This window comes from Plasmodium chabaudi, assembly GCF_900002335.3.
Source record: "Plasmodium chabaudi chabaudi strain AS genome assembly, chromosome: 14".
Taxonomy (NCBI): Eukaryota; Apicomplexa; class Aconoidasida; order Haemosporida; family Plasmodiidae; genus Plasmodium; species Plasmodium chabaudi.
The window spans coordinates 2,279,310-2,303,416 of NC_030114.2; the positions used below are offsets into that span (position 1 = coordinate 2,279,310).

At 24.3% G+C, this 24,107-nt stretch overlaps 11 protein-coding genes across 11 annotated transcripts; 8 read left to right on the forward strand and 3 right to left on the reverse strand.

Moving 5' to 3' along the window:
* Positions 1–1,098: 1,098 nt before the first annotated feature.
* On the forward strand, positions 1,099–2,000 carry PCHAS_1462400 (conserved protein, unknown function; the record flags this gene model as incomplete). The annotated part of the gene is made up of 2 exons (XM_739316.2): positions 1,099–1,539; positions 1,704–2,000. The coding sequence occupies 2 exons, from the start codon at positions 1,099–1,101 to the stop codon at positions 1,998–2,000; spliced, it is 738 nt and encodes a 245-aa protein (XP_744409.2).
* A 283-nt stretch (positions 2,001–2,283) lies between these two features.
* On the reverse strand, positions 2,284–2,775 carry PCHAS_1462500 (conserved protein, unknown function; the record flags this gene model as incomplete). Its single annotated transcript, XM_739315.1, has 1 exon — positions 2,284–2,775. One exon carries the CDS (start codon positions 2,773–2,775, stop codon positions 2,284–2,286), a length of 492 nt encoding a protein of 163 aa, XP_744408.1.
* A 705-nt stretch (positions 2,776–3,480) lies between these two features.
* On the forward strand, positions 3,481–5,268 carry PCHAS_1462600 (GPI mannosyltransferase 2, putative; the record flags this gene model as incomplete). Its single annotated transcript, XM_016799846.1, has 2 exons — positions 3,481–4,980; positions 5,113–5,268. 2 exons carry the CDS (start codon positions 3,481–3,483, stop codon positions 5,266–5,268), a joined length of 1,656 nt encoding a protein of 551 aa, XP_016655086.1.
* Positions 5,269–5,749: 481 nt separating this feature from the next.
* PCHAS_1462700 (FK506-binding protein, putative) lies at positions 5,750–6,661 on the reverse strand (the record flags this gene model as incomplete). The annotated part of the gene is made up of 1 exon (XM_731766.2): positions 5,750–6,661. One exon carries the CDS (start codon positions 6,659–6,661, stop codon positions 5,750–5,752), a length of 912 nt encoding a protein of 303 aa, XP_736859.2.
* Positions 6,662–9,972: 3,311 nt separating this feature from the next.
* On the forward strand, positions 9,973–12,096 carry PCHAS_1462800 (serine/threonine protein kinase, putative; the record flags this gene model as incomplete). The annotated part of the gene is made up of 1 exon (XM_016799847.1): positions 9,973–12,096. One exon carries the CDS (start codon positions 9,973–9,975, stop codon positions 12,094–12,096), a length of 2,124 nt encoding a protein of 707 aa, XP_016655087.1.
* Positions 12,097–12,470: 374 nt separating this feature from the next.
* On the reverse strand, positions 12,471–13,829 carry PCHAS_1462900 (conserved Plasmodium protein, unknown function; the record flags this gene model as incomplete). The annotated part of the gene is made up of 1 exon (XM_016799848.1): positions 12,471–13,829. One exon carries the CDS (start codon positions 13,827–13,829, stop codon positions 12,471–12,473), a length of 1,359 nt encoding a protein of 452 aa, XP_016655088.1.
* A 580-nt stretch (positions 13,830–14,409) lies between these two features.
* PCHAS_1463000 (dipeptidyl aminopeptidase 2, putative) lies at positions 14,410–16,857 on the forward strand (the record flags this gene model as incomplete). Its single annotated transcript, XM_016799849.1, has 8 exons — positions 14,410–14,490; positions 14,619–14,727; positions 14,816–14,987; positions 15,078–15,133; positions 15,299–15,352; positions 15,445–15,661; positions 15,785–15,894; positions 15,977–16,857. The coding sequence occupies 8 exons, from the start codon at positions 14,410–14,412 to the stop codon at positions 16,855–16,857; spliced, it is 1,680 nt and encodes a 559-aa protein (XP_016655089.1).
* Positions 16,858–17,719: 862 nt separating this feature from the next.
* On the forward strand, positions 17,720–18,364 carry PCHAS_1463100 (U3 small nucleolar RNA-associated protein 11, putative; the record flags this gene model as incomplete). The annotated part of the gene is made up of 1 exon (XM_736495.1): positions 17,720–18,364. One exon carries the CDS (start codon positions 17,720–17,722, stop codon positions 18,362–18,364), a length of 645 nt encoding a protein of 214 aa, XP_741588.1.
* A 352-nt stretch (positions 18,365–18,716) lies between these two features.
* PCHAS_1463200 (tRNA-splicing endonuclease, putative) lies at positions 18,717–19,328 on the forward strand (the record flags this gene model as incomplete). The annotated part of the gene is made up of 1 exon (XM_737102.2): positions 18,717–19,328. The coding sequence occupies one exon, from the start codon at positions 18,717–18,719 to the stop codon at positions 19,326–19,328; it is 612 nt and encodes a 203-aa protein (XP_742195.2).
* Positions 19,329–19,857: 529 nt separating this feature from the next.
* Positions 19,858–20,934, forward strand: PCHAS_1463300 (methyltransferase, putative; the record flags this gene model as incomplete). The annotated part of the gene is made up of 1 exon (XM_737101.2): positions 19,858–20,934. The coding sequence occupies one exon, from the start codon at positions 19,858–19,860 to the stop codon at positions 20,932–20,934; it is 1,077 nt and encodes a 358-aa protein (XP_742194.2).
* Positions 20,935–22,194: 1,260 nt separating this feature from the next.
* On the forward strand, positions 22,195–23,349 carry PCHAS_1463400 (pre-mRNA-splicing factor RBM22, putative; the record flags this gene model as incomplete). Its single annotated transcript, XM_728390.2, has 1 exon — positions 22,195–23,349. One exon carries the CDS (start codon positions 22,195–22,197, stop codon positions 23,347–23,349), a length of 1,155 nt encoding a protein of 384 aa, XP_733483.2.
* Between the last annotated feature and the right edge of the window lie 758 nt (positions 23,350–24,107).

A 24,107-nucleotide genomic window follows, 5' to 3' on the forward strand; every position in this document is an offset into this window, starting at 1 on the left:
AAATATGCATATTTATTTATATTATTGCATGATGGTTGCACATTTTTCTGTCTTATGTTGTAACTTTACGAGCATAAAAATTTTAACATATGGTCCCTTAATTTATCACAATTGATATTAGACAAAAAATTATAAATTAAATTTCGAAAAAAAAAAAAATAAACATATCAAAACAAAATGTAGAACAAGGCTTATTTAAAATGGAGTAGCATATATGAGTCATTTTACACCCATGGAAAATTCTTTACATTTTAAAAAAATTTTTTATTTTTTTCGCATACCCATATTTATGTGTGCATTTTATACAGTCAGTGTGTATATAATTTACAAACAAGAGAGTTTTACTTTTTTTGTATAAATATGTTTAAAAAATTTATGTGCTTATTTTTGTGAAATATAAAATATATTATAAACATATCTCATATTAAGAAATGTGCGATTTAAAAAAATAAAAGAAAACGATATCCATCAATTATTAAGTTCAAACATTCTTAAAATTTTAGCTACTGCCAAAGTATAAATGTGTATAGTTCAACTGTCGTATAATTTTACATATTTACATAGGAAATATGGTGGTGATATTTTGAAAAACAAACAAACAAAATATAAATAATAAATTTCAAATATCTACATATTAAAAATGTTTAATATGTTTTCCATTTTTAAGATTCAATTTTTTACAACTTAACAGTTCTGTCTCGTATATTTGTAAAACAGGGGGGAATAATAAAAAAAATAATAATACACTCCTACCTATCCATATATAAAAATTGTAACTATATTATAAAAGTATGCATATACTATTTTAATTTAGTTTAGTTAATTTTGTTTTCGAATTATTATTTTGCATATTTTATTTGCTTAATTTTTTAAATATTGTTTTATTTTTATTTTCTAATGTATTAATAAGTTAGTCACAAACGGGGATATTTTAAATATTGAGGTGGTGAGTTGAAATTATGTTTGGTAAAAATTATTTTTTTTTTCAACAATATAAATTATAAAAAAGGGAAAAAAAGAAAATAATTATTATTCTACATTTAAACATTTAATAAGCATAAATTTGTATACAAAATGAAGGAAAGTAAAATGTGAAAAATGGAAGATAAAGTAGGAGATAATAATTTTTACTTGATTAAAGACTTAAAACCATTTTTAAATAATATTACTTTACAATGTTTAATTTTAAGATATATAGATGACCCACCTGATCATATAAATAATGTAATCAAATATCATTACCATGTAGCAGACAACAGTGGATCGGTTATTTTATGTATTCCTCAAAATTTTATACAAGAAGAACTAGTAAAAAATAATATTGACATATTAAATGATAATATTGAAGATTCAGTAGAATTATATGGTAATAAAGAATTTGATACGTTTGAAAATGCGAACACAGTAGCGGACCAAATGCAATATAATCAGCATACAAATAAAAAGCCAAGCAATTTAAAAACAATGAAATATTTCTTTCGAGTTGGTGATATTCTTAAAATTAACGGAGCCGTAACCACTTGGTCGATGGGAAAAATGGTACTGCACAAAAAAAGCTGAAAAAGCTGAAAAAGCTGAAAAAGCTGAAAAAGTGAAACCGCCATTGTCTTAGCGGTTTGCCATACTACGTCTGTGCAGAATCCAATGCTAAATAGGCGGACGACTTATTTACATGCTTCCCTTTCTTTTTGCTTTATTTTTAGGTGATAATGCCAAATACGAGGTCAAAGAAGAACAACACACAAGAAATTCGAGGATCCATTGAAAGACTTGGATTTTTTGTTATGAATATAAATGAAGAACCAAATGTAAGTAATTTAATAACTTCGACGACGGAGAAAAAATATCAAGACAATCGTCAATCAAATAATATAAACCGTAATAATGTTATAAATAAAAATTTAGATAATAAAATTGTGCATAAACCATATATTTTAAAACAAAATAAGGCTAGTAAGTATGACATACTTCCCTTATTTGATAATGGAAATATACTATGAATATTTTCCAACAGTTTAAATGTAAGTTTGAGGATAGGATATAGAATGAAGAAAAATTGGAAAAACGAAAAAAATGGAAATGGCTTATTGCGAACATATATGTAACACAAAAGGTGTCGTAGTGAAACGAACCATTTTCAGGGGCAATAATAGAATTATGGCAACATACCATAATTAACTTTTTTTTAGTATAAATAAAAATTATGTATTATGCTTAACATATTAGTAGGGTAGTACTTAAAATGGAGTTAAAAAAAAAGGAAAAAGATGTGATGGGCTCAAGTTATAGGTCTAAAAAAAGTTTGCTTTTCATTGGGTCTGTTACTAAAGAATAATCATAATAATAAAGATATGGATCATCATTATTTAAGGTTGTCGTATATCCTATGGGAGCTTCACATTCGCTACATACTATTCGATATTGTAGTTCTATTCCATTTTCTCTTTTAATAGCTATTTTTTTATTTTGTGTTTTATGAAACTTTTTATTAACAAATTTGAGTATTGGATATATTATAGAATTGTCAACGTTTCTTGTAGGCAATTTATTTATATTGATTTCACTTATTAAGCAATTGTTTCCACATAAAAAACAGAAATATACAATAAATTCTGTTTCATGTTTATTAATTGAACTATCTTTTGATGTATAATTTAATATTTTAAACTTTTTTTGTTTTGAATTATCATTTTGTGCCTCTTGCTCGTTCTGAGCTTTTCTCTTAATATCAAGAAGGCTTATTTCATTCTTTTCTTCAATATCATTTTTTTCCATTTTATAAAACTTCAAATGGATTGCTTCAGTTTCTTTACCTTTGCATTTTCGTTGTTCATTCCGTTCATGTTTTTTTTGCTTACTTATTGTTTTTATTTTTTTTTTTTTTTTGCAATTTTCCACTTACCCAACTTTGCAAACCATTGATTTTTACAAAATTTTGAAAGCTGGATTATTTTATAATAAACAATTATATTCAAGTTTAATAATTTTCACTACGATATTTTCAATCACCTTTTATTATAGCAATAGCAAAGAAATGGGCCGTCACATATGCATATAATAATATACATGTGCATTGGTATATACTATTTATATGGGTATTGCATTTTATATATGCAAGCATAAAACTTTATTAATGGCTTTATTTCAGACGATTTAAAAGACATTGTGAATGCAAAATAAAATATTTATAGAGGATTTAGTAAATATAAAGTGATAACTTGATTTAAGGATGAAAAAAATGAAAAAAATATGATATGTATTTTACTTATGGATTTATGATGGTATTATATAAATTATTAAGTATTGGAAATAAAATAGAATTATAATCGTAGGAATATTATAAAGTTGTAGCTTTATATATATATTTTTGTTTATACTTATTTATACTTTTTTGGTGTTTCATTGGGTGGGCTGATATTGCTGCATGTACATGGGTACAATAATTTGATACCAGGTTTTTATACTTGCCTTTGGAACGAAATGCATGAACAGACAATAAACAGTTTGAGAATAAAAGAAGAAAATTCGAAAAATGAAAGAAGTATAATAAAAGATATATTATTAATTACAGTCATAGGAATAATAGTAAGAATATTTTGTATAGTATATACAATAATATATAGTAGTCTTATAAATAATTATAAGTTTAATTTGGATTTATTATGTTATGAAAATGAAGGAAGTTTATGGAAATATATTAAATATTTTTCATATTGGGATGGAGAATATTTTTTAAAATTGTCACTTAATGAAACAGAATATAAATATGAACATAATCATGCTTTCTTTCCAGCATTACCCATATTATTAAGAATTATACAAAAATTATTAAAACGAATATTTACAGATATTACAAACTCTTGTTCAACTTATGTTTTTTTAGCTATAGTTGCAAATTTATTTTTTTTTTCTATTGCTACTATTGGCATTTATTTGTTCCCACTAATTTATTTTCAGCATGGGGAAAGAAAGGAGGGAGAGCAAGATGGTAATACAAAAAGGGAGGGGAAAGAGTCGGATGATGATTCATTAGATAGCACATTACGTAACACACTAAGTAAAGACAATTGCTATTATTTGTGCCATGTAGATAGCTGGGAAGAGTGTAAACGATTTAGTTTTTTTTTGTCTTTATTATACATTTTTAGTGTTGGGAATATACACACAATCTCTTTTTATAATGAAAGCATTTTTAGTTGCTTTTCAATATGGGGGTTTAATTTTTTAAAATTATCATTAAATAATTATAAGTTCAATTTTATTTTTGAAATATTAGCAGTGATGTTTTTTTTTATAGCTTCTTGTTTTAGATCCAATGGCATATTATTTTTAATACCCCTTTTTTTTTATAATTTATATTCCTGTAAATTTGTTAGACATTGTGTTAAGTCATGGATAGTGAGTGTAGAAGAGTCCCATAATAATAAAGAACTTGTGTGTGGGGGAAATAAAATATTTTCTTATTTTTGCACACAAAGAAGAATTATATGCTTTTTATTATTTTGGTTAAAAGCATTATGTGAAGCATTAATTGTAATATTCCCACTTTTAATTTTTCAGTTTTATTCATATCATTTATATTGTGTAAAGCATGATGATTTGTGGGTAGATCAAAATAAAAAATTTTATTTTTTTTTAATAAATTTTTTAAAAAATCCTATCTCCTATTTGAATATAGGAAGTTATAATAATATACAAAAAATAAACAGACCATGGTGTGAAAAAGTTATACCTTTTTCTTATAGTTATATACAGAAAAAATATTGGAATGTAAAATTTTTAAAATTTATATTCGACCCAGATTTTAAGATATTGTATTCAGCACCTATATATTTTATATCATATCATAGTATAATTCAATTTTTTAAAAACAATAAATTTTACCCTCTCAAAATATTGGTTTTATATAACCCGTTTTTTATGGCCATAACCCATTTGTTTTTTTTGACAACATACATATTCTTATTTGCTCACAACGAGGTTAGCGATGTGTCACTTAATAATAGTTTCATAGTTGCCATGGTCAATACGTATATAAGAAAATATCTATGCTTATTTTAAATACTTGCATGATATCCCCTATTTATGTTTTCTTTTTTCACCTTTTTGCAGATTATACTGCGATTAATTTTAGGCTGTCCCGTTTTCTATTTGCACTATGCATATTTATTAAAATATTCTAAGAAATGGAATTTTCTTTTATTCATTAATTTGTTATATTTTTTTGTGGGTCCGCCATTATTTGGAACATATATAGCTTGGACCTAAGTTATATTAAAAGTTTGGAAACATATTCAATTATTAGGGGAAGGATACTATAAAACAGCCATATATTTCAAGTATTCTCACATATGCATATATACATTTCTCAAATTTTGATCAAGTAAATAATCATAAAAAATTATAAATAAATATTTACACAAAAATGAATAACGACAAAAATTACAAGATTGAGAAATCACATTCATTCATAGGGCGTGATATGCATGCGCATTGTATCCCTTATATAATCAAATAAATTTTAATTAGCAATTTTTTTTTCACCGTTTTTTTATTTCAACTTTTTTTATTTTAGCTAGTTTTGTTTTAGCTAGTTTATTTTAGCTAGTTTACTTTGGCTAGTTTCAAAATTGTGATAGACTCTTAGAACAATTTGCTTATATAAAACATTATATTTTTTGTTTTCTAGGTTTGAAAAGGTTGTAAAATAATCATTTTTTATTATCATTGAATGAATACTTTAAAAAAGTCAAATGGGGTTTGTTTTTTTTTCTTCATATAAGCTACCTTTATCAAACATTCCACCGAAAGTAATTTGGTCTTTCTTTCTTGCTTCTTTTAATTTGGCTATACATAGCTCATAACTATTTCTAATATCTAAGTTTTTAGGATTTAATGATGCAGCTTTATATAAATTTAATTTGGCTTCTTCTAGAAATCCAAAATTCATATTTGCAACACCTAATTTGTATAAACCTTTGACATTATTTTTGTCCAATTTGAGAACTTTTGATGCATGTTCAATAGCATTTGGGTAATCTTTATTTTTGTTATAACAAGTAGATAAATTTAAATTACATATAATTTGAATATTTTGTTTTTTTTCTAATAATTCATCTTCCCATTCATCTGTGTGCATGAAATAGTCAAGAGCTTCTTTATATTTTGCAATGGCTTCATTGATTTCATTTTTTTTAAAAAATTCATTTCCTTCATCTTTTAATTCAAATGCTGCTTGTATTTTTTCCTCATCTGTATAATCATAAATATTTTTTTTAGCTTCTTTAAAACTTAATAGTTCAATTTCAAAAATTAAAACACTGTTGCCTGGAATAGTTTCTCCACATCCTTCTTTTCCATATCCATATTTACTATCCAAACGGACTGAGCATTTTTCATTTTTTTTCATGGAAGCTACACATATATCCCATCCTTTAATAACTTCACCATTTCCTAAATGAAATTTAAATGGAACATCTCTTTGACGTGATGAATCAAAAATTGAACCATCACTTTCTAATTTTCCTACATAATGTACTGTAACTTCATTTCCTTTTTTTGGTATATTTTCTTCGCCTTCATCTCCCTTTCTTAATATTGTTTTAATTACTCCTCCATCGTCTGTTAAATGAATTTTTTCAAGATTTTCTTGGTTTTCCATTTTTAATATGCTTTATAAATTATATGCCATATGAGGTATGTACTTATCACATATATTATTTATAGTATCGTATGACTGTTTCAAAATTTTGATACTATATAAACGATAATAACATAAATATGCTTTTGTAATATTTTAAACGAAAATAATTTTGGGAGTGGAATCGTGAAAAATGTTAAAAAAAATTAAAAATATTAATAGAAATAATTCTTTAGAATATATAGAAGCCTTTATATAAAATATTTTTGTAAAATAAAAAAAAAATAATATATGCAAAAATGTGAATTTTGTACAATATTAAATACGAGAAAAATATATCGGGGATTATAGGATTGTTGTATCAGTGAATGGAACACATATATTTATTTATATACCTATTTATTGATAAAAGTAAGGCTTTATGGATGAAAAGCGATGTTATTATAAGTGTAAATCGAATAGATAATGTTATAGGACATAAAATAGAGGATATCGAAAAATATAAAATAAAATAATAGCTTATTTTGACGGAATGTATTTATATACAAAAAATTGTTGAAATATTTGTAATTGTTCGCCTCAAAATTATACATGCATACATGTATAGCATTTGGTTTTGTAGAATTTTATTTTTTTTAAAATGAATATTTACACTACTACTACTCGATTATTATTACATTTGAAAAATAAAATAATCAAGAAAAATGTATTTAAATTGTTTAAAATAAACTCTGAAGGGTGATGGTATTTTCATTCGGGTGTATAAGTGTAAAAATATATGTAAGCCCATGACACAGATTCTTATAAATCATATAACATATATTTAAGCATGAAATATATGATATGTTTTAAATAAAATTGATGATAATTATTTATCTACATTTAAGGAAATATCATTTTATATTTTCAAACCATATGTTTTTATTTATTATTTTTTTTTGCGGTACTATTGTAAGAGTATGAAATTGTGACGCCATAAGTTATTGGATAAAGGTATTTGCTTATTGTATTATTGATACCATTGTGTTGTATCACTGTTTTTAACATTTATTTTTCTTTAATATATTGACAAAATAATTTTCCTTACATGTTCATAAATAAATTTTAAAACATGCACAATTTAGCCAATATTGCATGAAAAATTATGACCGGTCATAAAAAATAAGACACTATAATAATTTTTGTAGCTAAACAAATAAAAATAAAATGAGGATTAAAAAATACAATAAAATAAGCATTAATATATTGATACATAAAATACAGTGTTATATGAAATTTGGTTTGAAAAACATAAATTTGAACATATTTTTAACCTTAAATGTTCATATTGGTAATAAAAGGGATACATATATTTATAATATAAATAAGGTAATTGCTTTAAGACCTTTTGTTGTGATTGAAAATAATTGTGTATGTATTAAAGGAGTAAGCATATGTAGACATGTGCATAATATGCATTAACTGCATAGTGGCATTATGAGGCAAAAAATGAACTTTTTTCCAATATGGACAAATATATTTGCTTGGTTATTTATATTTTTTGAAGTTAATTCATCATAAATTATTGAATATGATTTAAAGAAATTCCCAAAAAGTGTATATAATCCTATTCAAAGTTGCATATGTTTAAGTCTTTTTTAATTATGTAGCAATTTATTGAGAAAGCAAAGGCAAGCATATATAATGCATATATTAAATGGTTCAAAAAAGGAATAAATTTGTTTTTATATTTTCCTTCTACCTTTAAAATTTTCCCTTAAACAATAACCAAGTTCACATATGTTATGGAAATGTATAAAACAAATAAAAATTGCATGGTACAATATTTATATAATGAATGCATATATTAACAGTATATAGTCAGCATGCTAATATGAAATAACATGCATAACAAAAAAATATAAAATGTGTATGTATAATATATATTATGCATATTAAGATATTTAAAAAATTGTAAAATATTACAATACACTTCGCACACAAAATGTATTAAGAATATATGCTTTATTTATGTTGCTTTCATTTTTTTCTTTTTTTTTTTACCGTAATTATATTTTTATAATAAAGTTAATAAAAATGAAGAAAATATAAATTTGTAGCTTTCATTCTATTTTTTAAATATGTATTTACATGTTCAAATAATGCATGTATGTTATTATTTAAAAATATATGCACAAATTAGTACAATCATATTTAATGTGTTTGTTTAATTCTTATGCCTTATCTCATTTGTTTGATTTTATCGCTTTAAGTACATTTTTGATTTATCGCTTTAAGTACATTTTTGATTTTATCGCTTTAAAATACATGTTTGATTTCATATTGTAAGAAATATGTAGAGTGCAATGTGTGTGTGTTTTTTATAATTTTAATGTTCTTTTAAATTATTGCCGTTCATGTAAAATTAATAAATTAATAAGCTAATGAACTAATAAACTAATAAATTAAGAAAATAAACGAAAATTTAAATATGTATAAATAAATTATTATACATATAATATATATTTGTAAATGTACGTACACAAAAAGTAGTATGTTCATAAAAGTGCATATTATATATACTCTATAATGTATGCATAATGGATATGTCATTATATTTTTTTATATATTTTTGTTAAAGAAAAATATTTGACTTATATATATGAGTATGCACATGTAAATATGTTCGTCTAATATTTATACATTCACATGAAAACTAATTTTAATATCTATGTTTCAATATAACGATATAAATGTTTATGCATACTATTATATGTATATACATGTTTTAAGCAACTGTTTTAAAAAAAAATAAAATTCATTTGCATGTCTTCTGCTTTTAAAATATCCCAATATATGGGTTATATGCATACTGATATAAAAAATTTGTATTCCCCCGTTGTTTATGTTTTATTTATTTATTGTACATGTATGTGTGTATTTTTTTTTAACAGATTAGAAAAAATTTGTGATGATAATATTAGCATTGTAGTATTGAAGAGAATATTTAGTGTCTATTTGTCTGAATACGATAATTGCATATATTAATATATTTGTGCATATAATTTTTTTTTGATATTTTTGTATATTTTTATTCTATACTAATTTATTCTGCACATTGATATATCATGCATTATTAAACTTGCCGAAGCAGTTTAATATTAAAAAATTCTTTTTTGCATTTATAATAATTTGCATGGTTTAAAGAATAAATTGTATGTACCTTCGTATGGTAGTATACATATATTTTATTAAATTTGCGTTGGCCAGTTTATAGTAGATATATTCTCTGAAATAAAGGAATGATTTAAAAAAATAAAAATAAAAAGCGTTTTTCAAATATATAGAAAAAAATGTTAAAATTAAAGAGTATTTGTACAACCCTTATAGGAGGGAAAATATATAATATCAATGGAAAGACAATAAAGGAAGATAAGCTAATATCGGAGGGTGCATATTCATTTGTGTATTTAGCAAATGATTTAAATACAAACAAAACATATACAATAAAAAAAACAATATGTCAAAATAAAGAAAAATTAGAAATGGCAAAAAAAGAAATAAATATATTAAAAAGCTTACCACCTCATAAAAATATAGTACAATATTTTGGATCAACTATAATAGATGAAAATAATTATAAAATAGTTATTATGTTAATGGAATATTGTGAAAAAGGTAATTTGCTAAACATATATGAAAAGAATAAAGATAAAATAAAAGAATTTCATATTATAAAAATATTAAAAGATATAATAAGTGGTTTAAATTTTTTACACACACAAGAAATACCAATAATACATAGAGATATCAAATTAGAAAATATTTTATGTGATAAAAACAATGTATATAAAATATGTGATTTCTGTTCACATGCAGTAACAAATCCATTTTTTCCTAATGATTTAAAAAAAAATGAATTAAATTTATTAAAATATGAGATAGAGCGTGATACAACAATATATTATAGACCCCCAGAATTGATAGACTTATATTCAAATGGAGAAATATCTACAAAAGTAGATATATGGATGGTTGGATGTGTATTATATTTATTATTATTTGGTGTTCATCCATTTCAAGGTAGTATATCACCAAAAATTAGTAGAAGCAATGATGAAAATGCAGATATAAATCCCAGTAATAATAATAGTTTTTTGTCGATTTTAAATGGAAGTTTTGTTATTCCATATGTTGCAAAATATTCAAAAAGAATTATATCAATATTATTAATGACATTGGATAAGAATCCACAAGTCCGAATTTCGTCATCGACACTTTTATTAATTTTAGAAAATTATGGGGATTTAAAATCATGGTTTATGCATATACCTTCAGATATTAAAAAATTGGTTAATAAAATTTTTGAAAAAATAAATGAACTTAATGCTAATAATAAAAATGATGAACTTATTGAAGTTTCAAGTGATAAAACAATAAACATTAAAATTAAATCGCATAGATATAAACAAAATTTAAATAAAAATTCAAAAAATGGTATTACACCTGTTGGTAGTGCTAGTGGTGGTTTTTTGAAATATTTTACTCCCGTTATGTTTAAAAAAAAAACATCTGATTTGATTCTGTCAGAAAATAAAAATGATAACACTAATAAAATTGAATCCGATACCAAAAAAGAGGAAGAAAAGGTTGAGGATAAGACAAATGATTCTACTACAAGTGCTGATAATTCAAATTTAGATAGTAACAAAAATGAAAAGGAAAGTGCAAAATTGTTAAGCATCGAAAGTATTCCAAAGGAAGACTCTATAGTGTCACTTACAAATATAAATGATAATTCAAATGTAGAAAAGGAAGAACCACTTATTAAAAACTTAGAGAGTATAAAAAATGTTGATAATGAAATGAATTTATTCGATTTAAATGATACAATAAATACGAATCCGAATGATGATAGTAAGAATGGAGAAAGTACAACCATTAATAGTGAAGGGGAAATGAATTATGAGAATTTTAATTTTGCATTTAATTCTGGTAGTTTCATTGATGAAAAAAATATTGATTTATTTGAAATGGGATATAATGTAAACTCATCACATTTACATAAAAATAATATGAGTATTCCTTTTTTTGATACATCTTTTGTAGCAGACAAAAAAAATAATAATACTGTTCATAAACAAAATCAAAATTTTATTAATGAAACGGTATTAAAAGACTCTTTATTTAGTAGTGATTATTCTTCGTTAAATAATATTTCAGATTATTTTGATAAAAGTAATTCAAATTATAATAACAATGGATTTAATAATATGTCCTATTTTGATGATATAAAGAATGATTCAACAGGTTTTTTCCATTTTGATATTTCAAATAATAAAAATGAAATAAAATATTCTTACGATACTAATGATATTATTTCTGACAATCCGAAAAACAAAAATTTTATAGCATCAGATAAAAATGATAAATTTTCCGAACTCCTCGATGAGTTTCAAAAGATATCAATCAAATGAAACGAAGTCTTTCTAAAAATTGTAATATATTTTGCATGAACTTAATCAGAGATTGTGCTATTTTTCTACCTACGCGTGTGTCAAAAAATGGCAAAATAAGCCTGCACCGTTAATATTGGAAATCATATTTTAGGGATCATTCAAGTATCAAAAAAAGTTAACAAGAGGGGGTAGATGATGTACTAATTTGTTTGACAATGACAAAGCAAAATTATAATTAAAAATGGGTTTATAAAAATGGCACAAGTGACATAGTGATGGATATGTTTATAAAAATTTCCGACAAATTTCATGTCTTACATAGGGTTTAAAAGGGTTTGAAAATTGGTGTGGCTAGGTACGCTTTATTATATTGCCTTACTGCTCTACCACTTTTATGGGGCCTCTTGAATATGCGAAAGGAAGGCGTTGCAAAGGTGTGTAATTCCTTCGTGTTTATATTCCGTTTTTATGCATGGTATAATTTGGGTGGGTATATTTTTTTTATGGAGGAAATTTTTTATTTGATAATTTTTATGTTTTTCCCTAGTAAGAACAACCTTGATTTGTTTGTTCATACATTTGAACTTTTGTATATCGATTTGATTTTCATGTTTATAGTTATTATTTGTAGTGTTTACCAAATTTGCTTCCAATTTTCTATTTGTTATTATTTCATTTTTTTCATTATTTTTTTTTGTTATTTTACGATGTAATTTGACTAACATGTTTAGTAGCAACTCCAATTTCGAATTCGCTGGATAATATACATTTATAAAATTTAATTTTTTCAAAAGGGTATAACAACTTTTGCCCATACATATAACATAATTAAATTTATTTCCAAAGTTTTGATAAAATGAAAGGACAGCACTATTGCTCATTAGGCAGATTATAGAATTTTCGTTTATTTTTTTTTTGCTATAATTTATCGCTTTAGTATCATAGCAGTTTATTCTTGTAACGTTAGCGTGGTTTGCTTTATTGCCGTAATTGCTGTCTTTCTCTTCCTCCTTTTCTGCGCCCCACATTTCAGGGTCTTCAAAATTTGCCCTACTAATAGCTGACGCAATCCACACAGCATCAATAGAATTATTTTTTTGTTTTTGAAAATAGCGTAAGGATAGTTCTCGTTTTAGGGTGTCTGCATTTGATATACTTGGAGTAAAAACAATATTAAAATTTTTCAAGTTTTTATTAATTTTGTTAAATTCGTAACTATTCATATGATATTTTTTTTTATTTTCTAAAGACATATTTTTATATATATTATAAAATTCATTTTTTTTCAACTCATTATTAAGTACATAATTAGTTGATAATCCGATTGAAATTATTGGGATGTTTAAAAGTTTATTTATTTTATTTATAACGTCTTTATCTTCGTTTTTTATGCATACACATTTTGTAGTGTCACCAGTTTGTTTTATTCTTTTTAAATAACATATTAGTAGTATAACTACAAGTCTATATATTTTAGCGGCTTCAGGTGACGTTATTAAAAGGTGAAGGTTATTTATTTTGTTTTTTTTTATATTTACACAATTGGCTGCATACAAATTAGTATTACTTATGCTCTTATTAAAAGGGTGGTGAAATGGCATTCGTTTGATTTTATGGTTGTCTCCATCTTGTTTGCATAATGAGGGTACATAAAATAAAAATTTTATTTTTGGTTTTATTTTTGGTTTTATTTTTAAGCATAGACTAAAAATTGGGAAAATAATAAGCCAACATAGAAGACGTTTTTTCATAATATTCCTACTCAAGCATGGAAATGGAAAAATATTCTTTATTTTTAATATATATAATTTGTACCTATTATGAAATAAAATATAAATGAAAATTAGTTTATATGTGTATGTACAACTGATTGCAATAAATGATGGTTTAAAATTTGTTCCACCATTTTAAGGCATATTATATTTCCCCTATAAATAGAACTTAAAAAGGGATATATATAAAGTTGGCATAAATTTGAATTTTTGTAAAAATTATTTAAGTGTAATAATGAACATAGTATGGTATGTACAATATTTTATATATAATTAAAATAAATTAAAAAGAAAAAAATATATTGTATATTTATAAATTAAAATGTCTAAGTTATTAAAATGTAACTTACATTTTTTTTCACTTATTTAATTCAAAAAAAAAAAAAAAATTGCACACACATATATATAAAATATATATTTGTTTATATCCGATTATTGTGTCGATATTTCGTAGTATATAAAATGTATTATGCCTAAACAGTGGTATCAATTTTATTTTCGTAAACTTATTACAATTTTCTAATTCTCTATTCTTCTATTTTTGGTTGTTCAATATAATATGAAATATGTTTTATTTTTTTTACTCAATGTATTTTTGATTGGTCTTGCAAAAGGGGATCTACCCATTCATGCCCTCATGGTATTCCAATCTTACGTCTTATGAAATAAAAAATAGTTCTACATATTAATAATTAAAAAATAGTTATGCCTAATTATTATTAAATTGTCATAATGAACTATACACATGTTTATGCATTTACTTTTAAGAGTGATGTTGCAGGGGTATGGGAAATAAAAGAATCAGAGCACGTTAGTGAAACTTCTGAGAATTGTGGGGGTAGTATTCCCAATACGAATGTGGAAAACTTAAGACCTGGTTAATAAAAAAATAAAAGAAAATTTTCAAACCTTCTCTTGTCTATATGTGTCTATAAATTTTTATTTATTTTTTGTACCTATTATAGAACTAAATGATTATGAAAAATATTTGCAAAAAAATTATGGCGAATTAAAAAACTTTAAAATTGATTTAACTCTTGAAAGAATTAAGCTTTTTAATGATGACAGTTCTCGTGGTACCTGGACTTATCTTGCTGTCAGAGATGTAGGTCACAACAATTCGGTTGTAGGAAGTTGGTAAGTCAGATAAAAAGGAAACTAGTTTATTACATCAGCATGTGTCTGCTTTTGTCGACCTGTTTCATTATTTTATTTTACTTTTTTAAGGACAATGGTTTATGATGAGGGATTTGAAATTCGATTGAGAGGGAAGAGATACTTTGGTATGCTCCAATAAGTTTCACTTCAAAATTGCAGGAAAAATAGTTTTCCTATTTAAATATGTGGCTATACCTGCTGGCACATGCTTATGCAAATTTGCACAGTAGAAAGTATATGTGCTAAGTCTACAATCATCGTTGCTTACTTTCATTTTTATTACTCTATAGCCTTTTTTAAGTACGACAAAAAAGTTAGTGAAGAATGTCCAAGTGCCGTGGAAAGTAAGAAATAAACATTTTTCCGCTTTTTTATTAATGTGAAATATTTTGTGCACTCCCCTACATGCTGACATCTTTTTTTATGATATCGGCAGATATTAACAAAATAAATACAGAGTGCTACAAAACAGATCCGACTAAAATAAGATTAGGATGGATATTATATGAGAGAAAGAAAAAAAACTATGAAGAAAAAATATATCAATGGGGTTGTTTTTATGCTGAAAAAATTGCGAAGATCCCTATCTCTTCCTTTGTTATAAATAATGTGAAAAAATATGACAAACAAGATAATAAATCTGTTAAAAATGAGTAATAAAAATGGATATTATACAAAATCGGTTCATAAAAATTAAAGTTTCATCATGTCTATGCATGCCATATTGGATAGAAGCAATTTATATGTTATGTCTTAACCGTGCTTTTCTCTTTTAGCGACCATGCAGGTAGTGGGACAAACTTTTTTGTGCTCATGCAAAGAGATAATTATAGTAAAATCCGAATGAACCATCCAGAATTGTTTAGCTCGACAAAGATAAGTTACAGTTAGTCATTCATCGTGTCTATTTTTTTCAATTTTTTTTTCCATTCGTTTTTCATTCGTTTTTCTTCCCATTTCTTAAACAGTTGACAAGCATCCGGGGAAGGAAGACCAAATATATGGATGCAGAAAAAGAGGATCTAAAAAAATGGAAATCGATTTGGTTTTACCAAAAGAATTTAGTTGGGGAGATCCATATAATAACAATAGTTTTGACGAAGTAGTAGAAGATCAAAAAGAGTGTGGAAGTTGTTATTTAATATCTAGTGTATATATGTTAGAAAAACGATTTGAAATATTATTATCAAAAAGGTATAAAAAAAATATTAAGATGAATAAATTATCTCATGAATGTATTATAAATTTGTCAAAATATAATCAGGCATGTGATGGAGGTTTTCCATTTCTTGTTGGAAAAGAAATATATGAAAATGGAATATGTACAGATAGGAGGTATGGACCTATAGATAGTGTTTCATCTGGTGTAGAAGCATTTTCTAAAAATAAAAATAATAAAATATATTATGCATCTGATTATAATTATATAAGTGGATGCTATGAATGCTCAAATGAATTTGATATGATGACTGAGATAATAAATAATGGTCCTATAGTAGTTGCAGTTTATGCAACTCCATTATTATTAAAGGTATACGAATTGAATGATAAAAATTATATATTTACAAATATTAGTGATGAAAATAAAATATGTGATGTACCAAATAAAGGATTTAATGGATGGCAACAAACAAATCATGCTGTTGCTATAGTGGGATGGGGTGAACATACTAATGAAAATAATGAACTAATCAAATATTGGATAATTAGAAATACATGGGGAAGTAAATGGGGGTATAAAGGTTATTTAAAATATCAAAGAGGAATAAATTTAAATGGTATTGAATCTCAAGCAGTATATATTGATCCCGATTTTGTTAGAGGAAGTGGAAAAGAGTTAATTGCTTGATTTATATAAAGGTCGAAACTTTTTTAAAACCCATATTAAGCTGCATTATTAAGCTGCATTATTATGTACATTTTTTATGCTAAGCATGTATTTGCCACCTTTTTCGTCAACCATAAAGTTTCATAAACATGTTTGCTGTATTGCAGTTGTATAGGCATACTATACATATATAACTATGCAATATTAAAGTTAAATAAAATTTAAATAGGGTGTTCCAAATGAATAAGTTAATTATTCATCATGCATATTTCATAATTATATTTTGTTCTCTATAATTTAAAAAATTTTACTTTTTTTATGTTTACTAATTAAATAATTAGAGGGGAAAATGTTGCATTTTTTTTTCCTATATATGCATATTATTTTTTATATAATTTTCTTCGGGACAATAAAAAACGGCGTACAATATTCACTATAGGCTTTTAAAAAATATATAAAATAATTAAACATTGCAAATGTATTTTTTATTTTTTTTATTAATTTTTTCAAACTTAAATAGGGTATTATTTTTTACTAAAAAAGGGAAAAAATTATGACCATTCTTATTTAAAATAAAAAAAAAAAAAAAAAAAAAAAAAAATATTACAAATAAATATGTATAGAGCAAAACTAAGGGAAGTTGACATGTTTACTAATATTTGAAGAACAGCTTTATGAATAAATAAAAATATTTTGTGAAATATTTTGTGAATAGTTTGAGAATAGTTTGAGAAAATATACATACAAACTAGCAAAAGGAAAGTTATTTGAAAAGGACTGGTGCCTTTCCTTATTCAAAACTAACGAAGGATATTGTATACCAATTATTATATGAACATATGTTAAAACAATAGATATAGTTGCAATTTGAAGTTTGGAAAAAATGTCGAGCCTAAAGAATATTATCCCTAAAAGGAACTACCGTGAAAGAGGACAAGCAAAGAATAGACTACACTTAGGGGAGTTGGAAAAGAAAGTAGATTATTCAAAAAGAAGGGAGATTTATAAAAAAAAACAAAAAATAGAAAATGTGTTAAAGGAAAAAATAATGAATAAAAATCCCGATGAATTTAATACGGGAATGGTTCATTCAAGAGTTAATGAAAAAGAAAATGTTTTAGTTAAGGAAGAGATAGCTATACCTGAAAATGTAAAATTAAAAAACATACGAAATAAATTAAAAACAGAAGAAAATTATAATTATACTTTTTTAAAACGAATCAATAAAAAAATAAATAATTATCAAATGAATATTCCATTAAGATATGTATTTAATAATACTCATGAATTTTATAATGATAATGATGAAAAATATGATTTAAAAACGGAAAATAATAAATTAAAAAGAAAAGGACAAGAATTTGAAAAAAAATTTAAATCCTTATTAAATGCAAAAAAAAATGTACTTGAAAAAATCAGAAAAATTGAAAACTCATTTGTAAATACATACAAAGATATTGATGGTTATAAAATTTATTCTAAGAAAGGTGGAGTTCCCTATCGATTTGTTGCACCACGGTTGCGTTAGTAGGGGGAACCCAATTTTTATAATTTTGTTTTTCCATAATTGTGTTTTTTTTATTCACATATCTTTTAGTTTAAGAAATTGCAAAGAAAATTGCACCTTTCTATTTTTACTTTATCTTTTTTTTGTGACAATTTTTTTTGAATTACCATTTTTACGAAATCACTATTTATATTATTTGGCTAGTTAGCCATACTGCTTTGCTTTGTTTTGTTTTATTTTTTTTTCTTATTTTCCTATTACACAAATTTTTTAAAAAAGAAACAGAAGCCTGAAATGGCAAACCCATTTATAATACATCACAAAAGTGATGAAAATAAAATTATTTGATAAATTGTAAAAATGTATAAAACATATGCTCATATTGCATAGTCATATATTTAAGGTATTTATTATTTGTATAATAATAATGAAGGTTATATACGAATTTAAAAATGAAAATTATGAACTCCTTTTTAGCGAACAAAATATCGACAAAAATATTATTGAGGTGATTGATCAAAATTGTGATAAATGTAAGTATAACGAGCTGGACCTTAACAAAGAAATAAACGTAGATTTGTTGAACTTCCAACAGTATAACCTTTTGAATAGAAGAGAAAAAAAAAAGGAAAATACCGAAGAAAGCGAGGTAAATGATGGCATTACAAAAAACATTTCCGACGAAAATAGCCATAAAGAATTTCTTTTGAAATGTAAACAGTATTTTGAAGAAAATGGGTATATAGTTAAGAATGGAGATTTATATGGAGCTGAATATGTATTATATTTAACAGATAAAAAATATACACATTCAATATATATTGTTTATTTCATAAAAGAAAATGATATTTTAAGGGATTTGATTAAAATATTAAGAATTTCCCATAGTATAAAAAAAAACGTTATCCTAATTTTGGAAAGAAAGACTGAAAATTTTGACCTACATAACAATATTGTTTATGTAAAACTGTATTCATATAAATAGGGTAGAAAATAAGTATATTAATTTTTGCATATACAATATTATATTTATTTATTTTTGTAGTGAAATGAAAGGAAAAATTTAAATCGTTTAATTATTGACACCCGTCTTACATTTTTATTCGTTTTATTCGCTTTATTCGCTTTATTTATTATTCTGATTATTTTCCTATTGCTACTGTTGTTTTTATTTTTAACGCGCCCCCTTAGGAGCATAATTTGGTTGTTATTAATTATATTTTTTTATTATTATTTAATCATATTTTATGGTTATATTTGGCGTGACAATTGCGCCACAAATATTATTGCCGTTAATAAATTTAATAAAATATTTTATTTTTTAAAATGGTTAGCTAATATTATGAGAGAAAAAAAATATATGCATAAAAAGATATAATAGCTATATGTAGCCAAATTTTTGTAGAAATACCTGAACAATGCAGAATATTATATAAATTTTCATAATTTTCACATGAATTTGTCATATAAATATATTTATTTTTTTATTTTTTCACTTTGTCGTCTTATGTAATATGAGGCCTTTCTTCGATTCTGACATTGTCGTAAACTTTACTCTCTCTGAAGAAGCAATACAAAGAGAAAAAAAAATTATAGAAAATAATAAAAGAGCTATACACGAATTTCAGAAAGAAAAATTATTACAAGAAGGAAAAAAAAATTGGGATAAATTTTATAATCATTATAAAACAAATTTTTTTAAAGATAGAAAATGGATTAAAGTTGAGTTTGATCATATTTTTAAAGATGGGGAGTTACAAAATGATTCTAAGAATTGTGAAAAAGAAAAAAGAAAAACAATTTTAGAAATGGGATGTGGAGTAGGAAATACATTAATTCCACTTTTGCTAGAATATAATAATTGTGATTTTATTGGAATAGACTTTTCTAAAAATGCGATAAACCTCTTGAATGAAAAGTGGGAAAAAATTGTTCATATAAATGAGGCGTTAAAAAATGACCAAATGAATGGACAAAATATAAATCATTTATTATCTCTTAGAGACATGCCAAATGCTGAAAATGTTGATAAAGGTGAAGGCAATAATGTTTCGACAGAAAATGATTGCGATATGGAAAATGAAGACCAACCAGAAGAGGAAAATAATTCATGCACATACGATTTAAAAGAGTATACAAAATTGGGTAACTTAATAAAAACATCAGTAGTAGATATAACATCAGATAGCGAAGTCTCAACGGATTTGGATGAATTGGGACTTGTTGATGTTGTTTTACTTATATATGTTTTATCTTCTGTTTCACCAGAAAAAATGAAAAATGTAATTTTAAATTCATATAAATATTTAAAAAGTGGTGGTTATGTTTTATTAAGAGATTATGGATTATATGATTTAACACAAGTTCGGTTTGCTAATAAGAAAGAAAAAAAAATTTCTGATAATTTTTATGTTCGTGGGGATAAAACATTTGTTTATTTTTTCACGACAGAAGAACTTCGTAACTTGTTTTGTCATAATGATATGTTTGAAGAAGTTCAAAATAAATATATTACTAGAATTGTTAAAAATCGAAAAAGAAATTTAGAAATGAAAAGAATATGGGTGCAATCAATTTTTAGAAAAAAATAGTTAAAGAGATAAATAAAGAGCTTTCCCATTTATATTTTGCAAACCACGTATTTATCATAAGCTTGCACACAAATGTGTAGTCTATAGTATACACAATGAATATAAATTATGTTTTATATAACTTTACAATGACCAGAATGTCGACCAAACAAATGTTACATTCATAATGAGTATAGAGGATAAGACGTGTATATCTCACCATTACATGCATGAATTGAAATGACTATACATATAAAGACAATTATTAGGGCAAGTATAATATTTTAGATCATATTTGTATGTTGTAAAAAGTAATGGTGGGAATAAAGATATTTTTTTTTAATATTTACCTACAGATCAAATATGCATAAACAATATTTAATATAATTATAATAAAACAAACCCTATTTGAAATGGTTTGATTATTTTTATATTTATTCAATTTTTTAATTTATATTTTTCTTTGCTTTAATTTGAATTAATTAAAATGTTATTTTGTTTTATTCATAATTTTTCAATTTTGTATGGCATACATATTGTATGTATTTAGCTTCAGTATACGGAGCTTTACTTTTTTGTTTGTTATTTTTTATGCAAAACAATTAAAGATTAAATATAAAGTTAATACAATTTGAATTATTTAATAGGGATAAAGAAAATGAAAAAAAAATAAAATAAATAATACATATTTTTGAATAAATTGCAAAAGAAAAGATATAAATTTTTGTTCATCCCATTTTTTCCTCATTCAAATATTTCTTCAGCTTTAAAGTGATGAAATAAAAAAAAAAAAAAAAAAAAAAAATGAAAATTCAAATGAATGTAATAAAATTTATTTGATATATTATATATAATTTTTTATGGGTTAGTTATTTCTTATATTTATGATTATGTATATATAGATATTTATGAATATAATGTAGAGAGAATATAAAAAATATTTGACTTTGAAGTTATAATATGTGATTAAAAAGAAATATTTCCTATTTAAAATATAATTTTTATAATTTAAAAAAATAAAATAGGGATAAACATTTTGATCTTTTAAAATCGGCATGAAAAAGTCAAGCAATTTAATTATAAGTAGGAATATGATTGAACAGTTTGAGTAAAATTTATTTACTACTTTTAAATATTCATTGTAAATATCATACATATATATATACGTACATACATACATATATATATACATACATACATACATACATATATACATACATAATATATGAGTATACGCATTTTGAAATAGCATGACTTATTAAATAACTTTCGAACGAAACGATGGATAGATATGGACACAATGTAAGATCGGATGTAAAAAAACAAGGATATGAAAATTCTGATTTACCAATATTATGTGAAACTTGTTTAGGAGAAAATCCATATGTTAGAATAATAAGAGAAGAGAATGGAAAGGAATGCCAAATTTGTAAAAATGCATTTACTTTATTTCGATGGAAGCCTGGTCATAATGCAAGATATAAACAAACAATAATATGTAATAAGTGTGCAAAAGTAAAAAATGTATGTCAAACATGTTTATTTGATTTAGAATATAATTTACCTGTACAAGTCAGGGATAAATTCCTTGAAACAAGTATTGCCTTGCCAGAAAATGAAACAAATAGAAATTTTTTTTTAGAACAGCTAGAAAAAAATATATCTACAGATACGTACGATAAAATTAGTCATGGAAATATGGATTTATCAAAATTAAAAAGAAAAGATCCATATTTTAAAAGAAATATGGCAAGAGTGTGTAGCTTTTGGAGAAAAAATGCATGTAACCGTGGAGATGAATGTCCATATTTACATAAAGAAATTCATTTGAATAAATCGCTAGCTAACCAAAGTATTAAAAGTAGATATACAGGTGAAAATGATGTATTAGCAGAAACTATATTAAATAGATATAAAAATAATAATATTGATGAAAAAAATATGGCTAATAAAATATGTATACAAGGTATTAGTGATTCAATAAGAGTTGAAAATGTTAAAGAATGTTTTAAAAAGTTTGGAGAAATTAAATCATTTAAAATGATACCAAAAGATTCAAAAATTTTTATTTCCTATGCTACTTTAACAGCTGCAAAAAATGCAGCTGAAAAATATAAAGATGGTTTAGAATTAAATGGATGTAACTTAACAGTAACATTACAACAAGACAATATTAATAATAACATTTGGCCTTCTCCACCTTTTGGTCAATTTAATCCATACCCTTCTCAGTTTAATCACAATAATAAGAAGTTTTCAAAAAATAATAATTTTAAACCTCATAATCCTCCTCCCCCTAATTCTCAACCCAACATGATGAATACTGTAGTACCCCCTATGTATTTTCCTTATAATAATCCTAAATTTAATTCAATGCCGCCAAACGCAATTCCATATGCGTCTATGCTCCCTTCTGAGGCAGAGCAAAGAAAGTAAATCAGGCAACGATGCTTGCCACTTGTTTGAAACGTGAACTTTTTTATTTTAAAAATTGTATATGATTTTTTCTTTTTCAAATTTTTATACAACATATTTCCTTTTTTTTGTTAAATTAACACAATTTGTGTCTTCAAAAAAATTATTACTGAATGTTTTTAAAAAAAAACGAGCTCTTTCATGGCTGGTTTATTGAAATCAGTTAAAATGTGAATATTTACATGGCACTATTTTATTGCCTTGCAATTTTTAAAAAAAATAAAAAAAATTGCACACATATTTGCAGTAAAGTAACACATAATCTGTGTTTTTTTTCACCCTAAATTAATTACGGCATAATGGTTAGTTAACTTAATAATGATAATTAAATTTGTATGTAGAATATTTCAAAGGTGATTTAAAAAAGTGTTTATATATCATTTTTTAGTTGTCTATAAATAGTTTATTATTTGTTTTGTGGTTTAAAAAATGTTGTTGGCATAACAGAAAAAAAAACGAAGTTAAAACGATGATTCTCATTAAAAACATAATAATAAAATAAAAATAATATAGGGCATAATTCATTTGTGCATTATTTTTGGGGGTCTGTGACCTTTTTTAAAAAAGCCAAAGTTACAAAAATAATTGCACACACTATTTTATTAATGCCCCAAAATTCAAAAAACGAATGAACAAAAAATGGAGGTAATAAAAAAGTTAAAACAATAGAGACGAAAAAAATTGAAAAAAATATATAATGCTCTAGCCTTCTGTTTTAT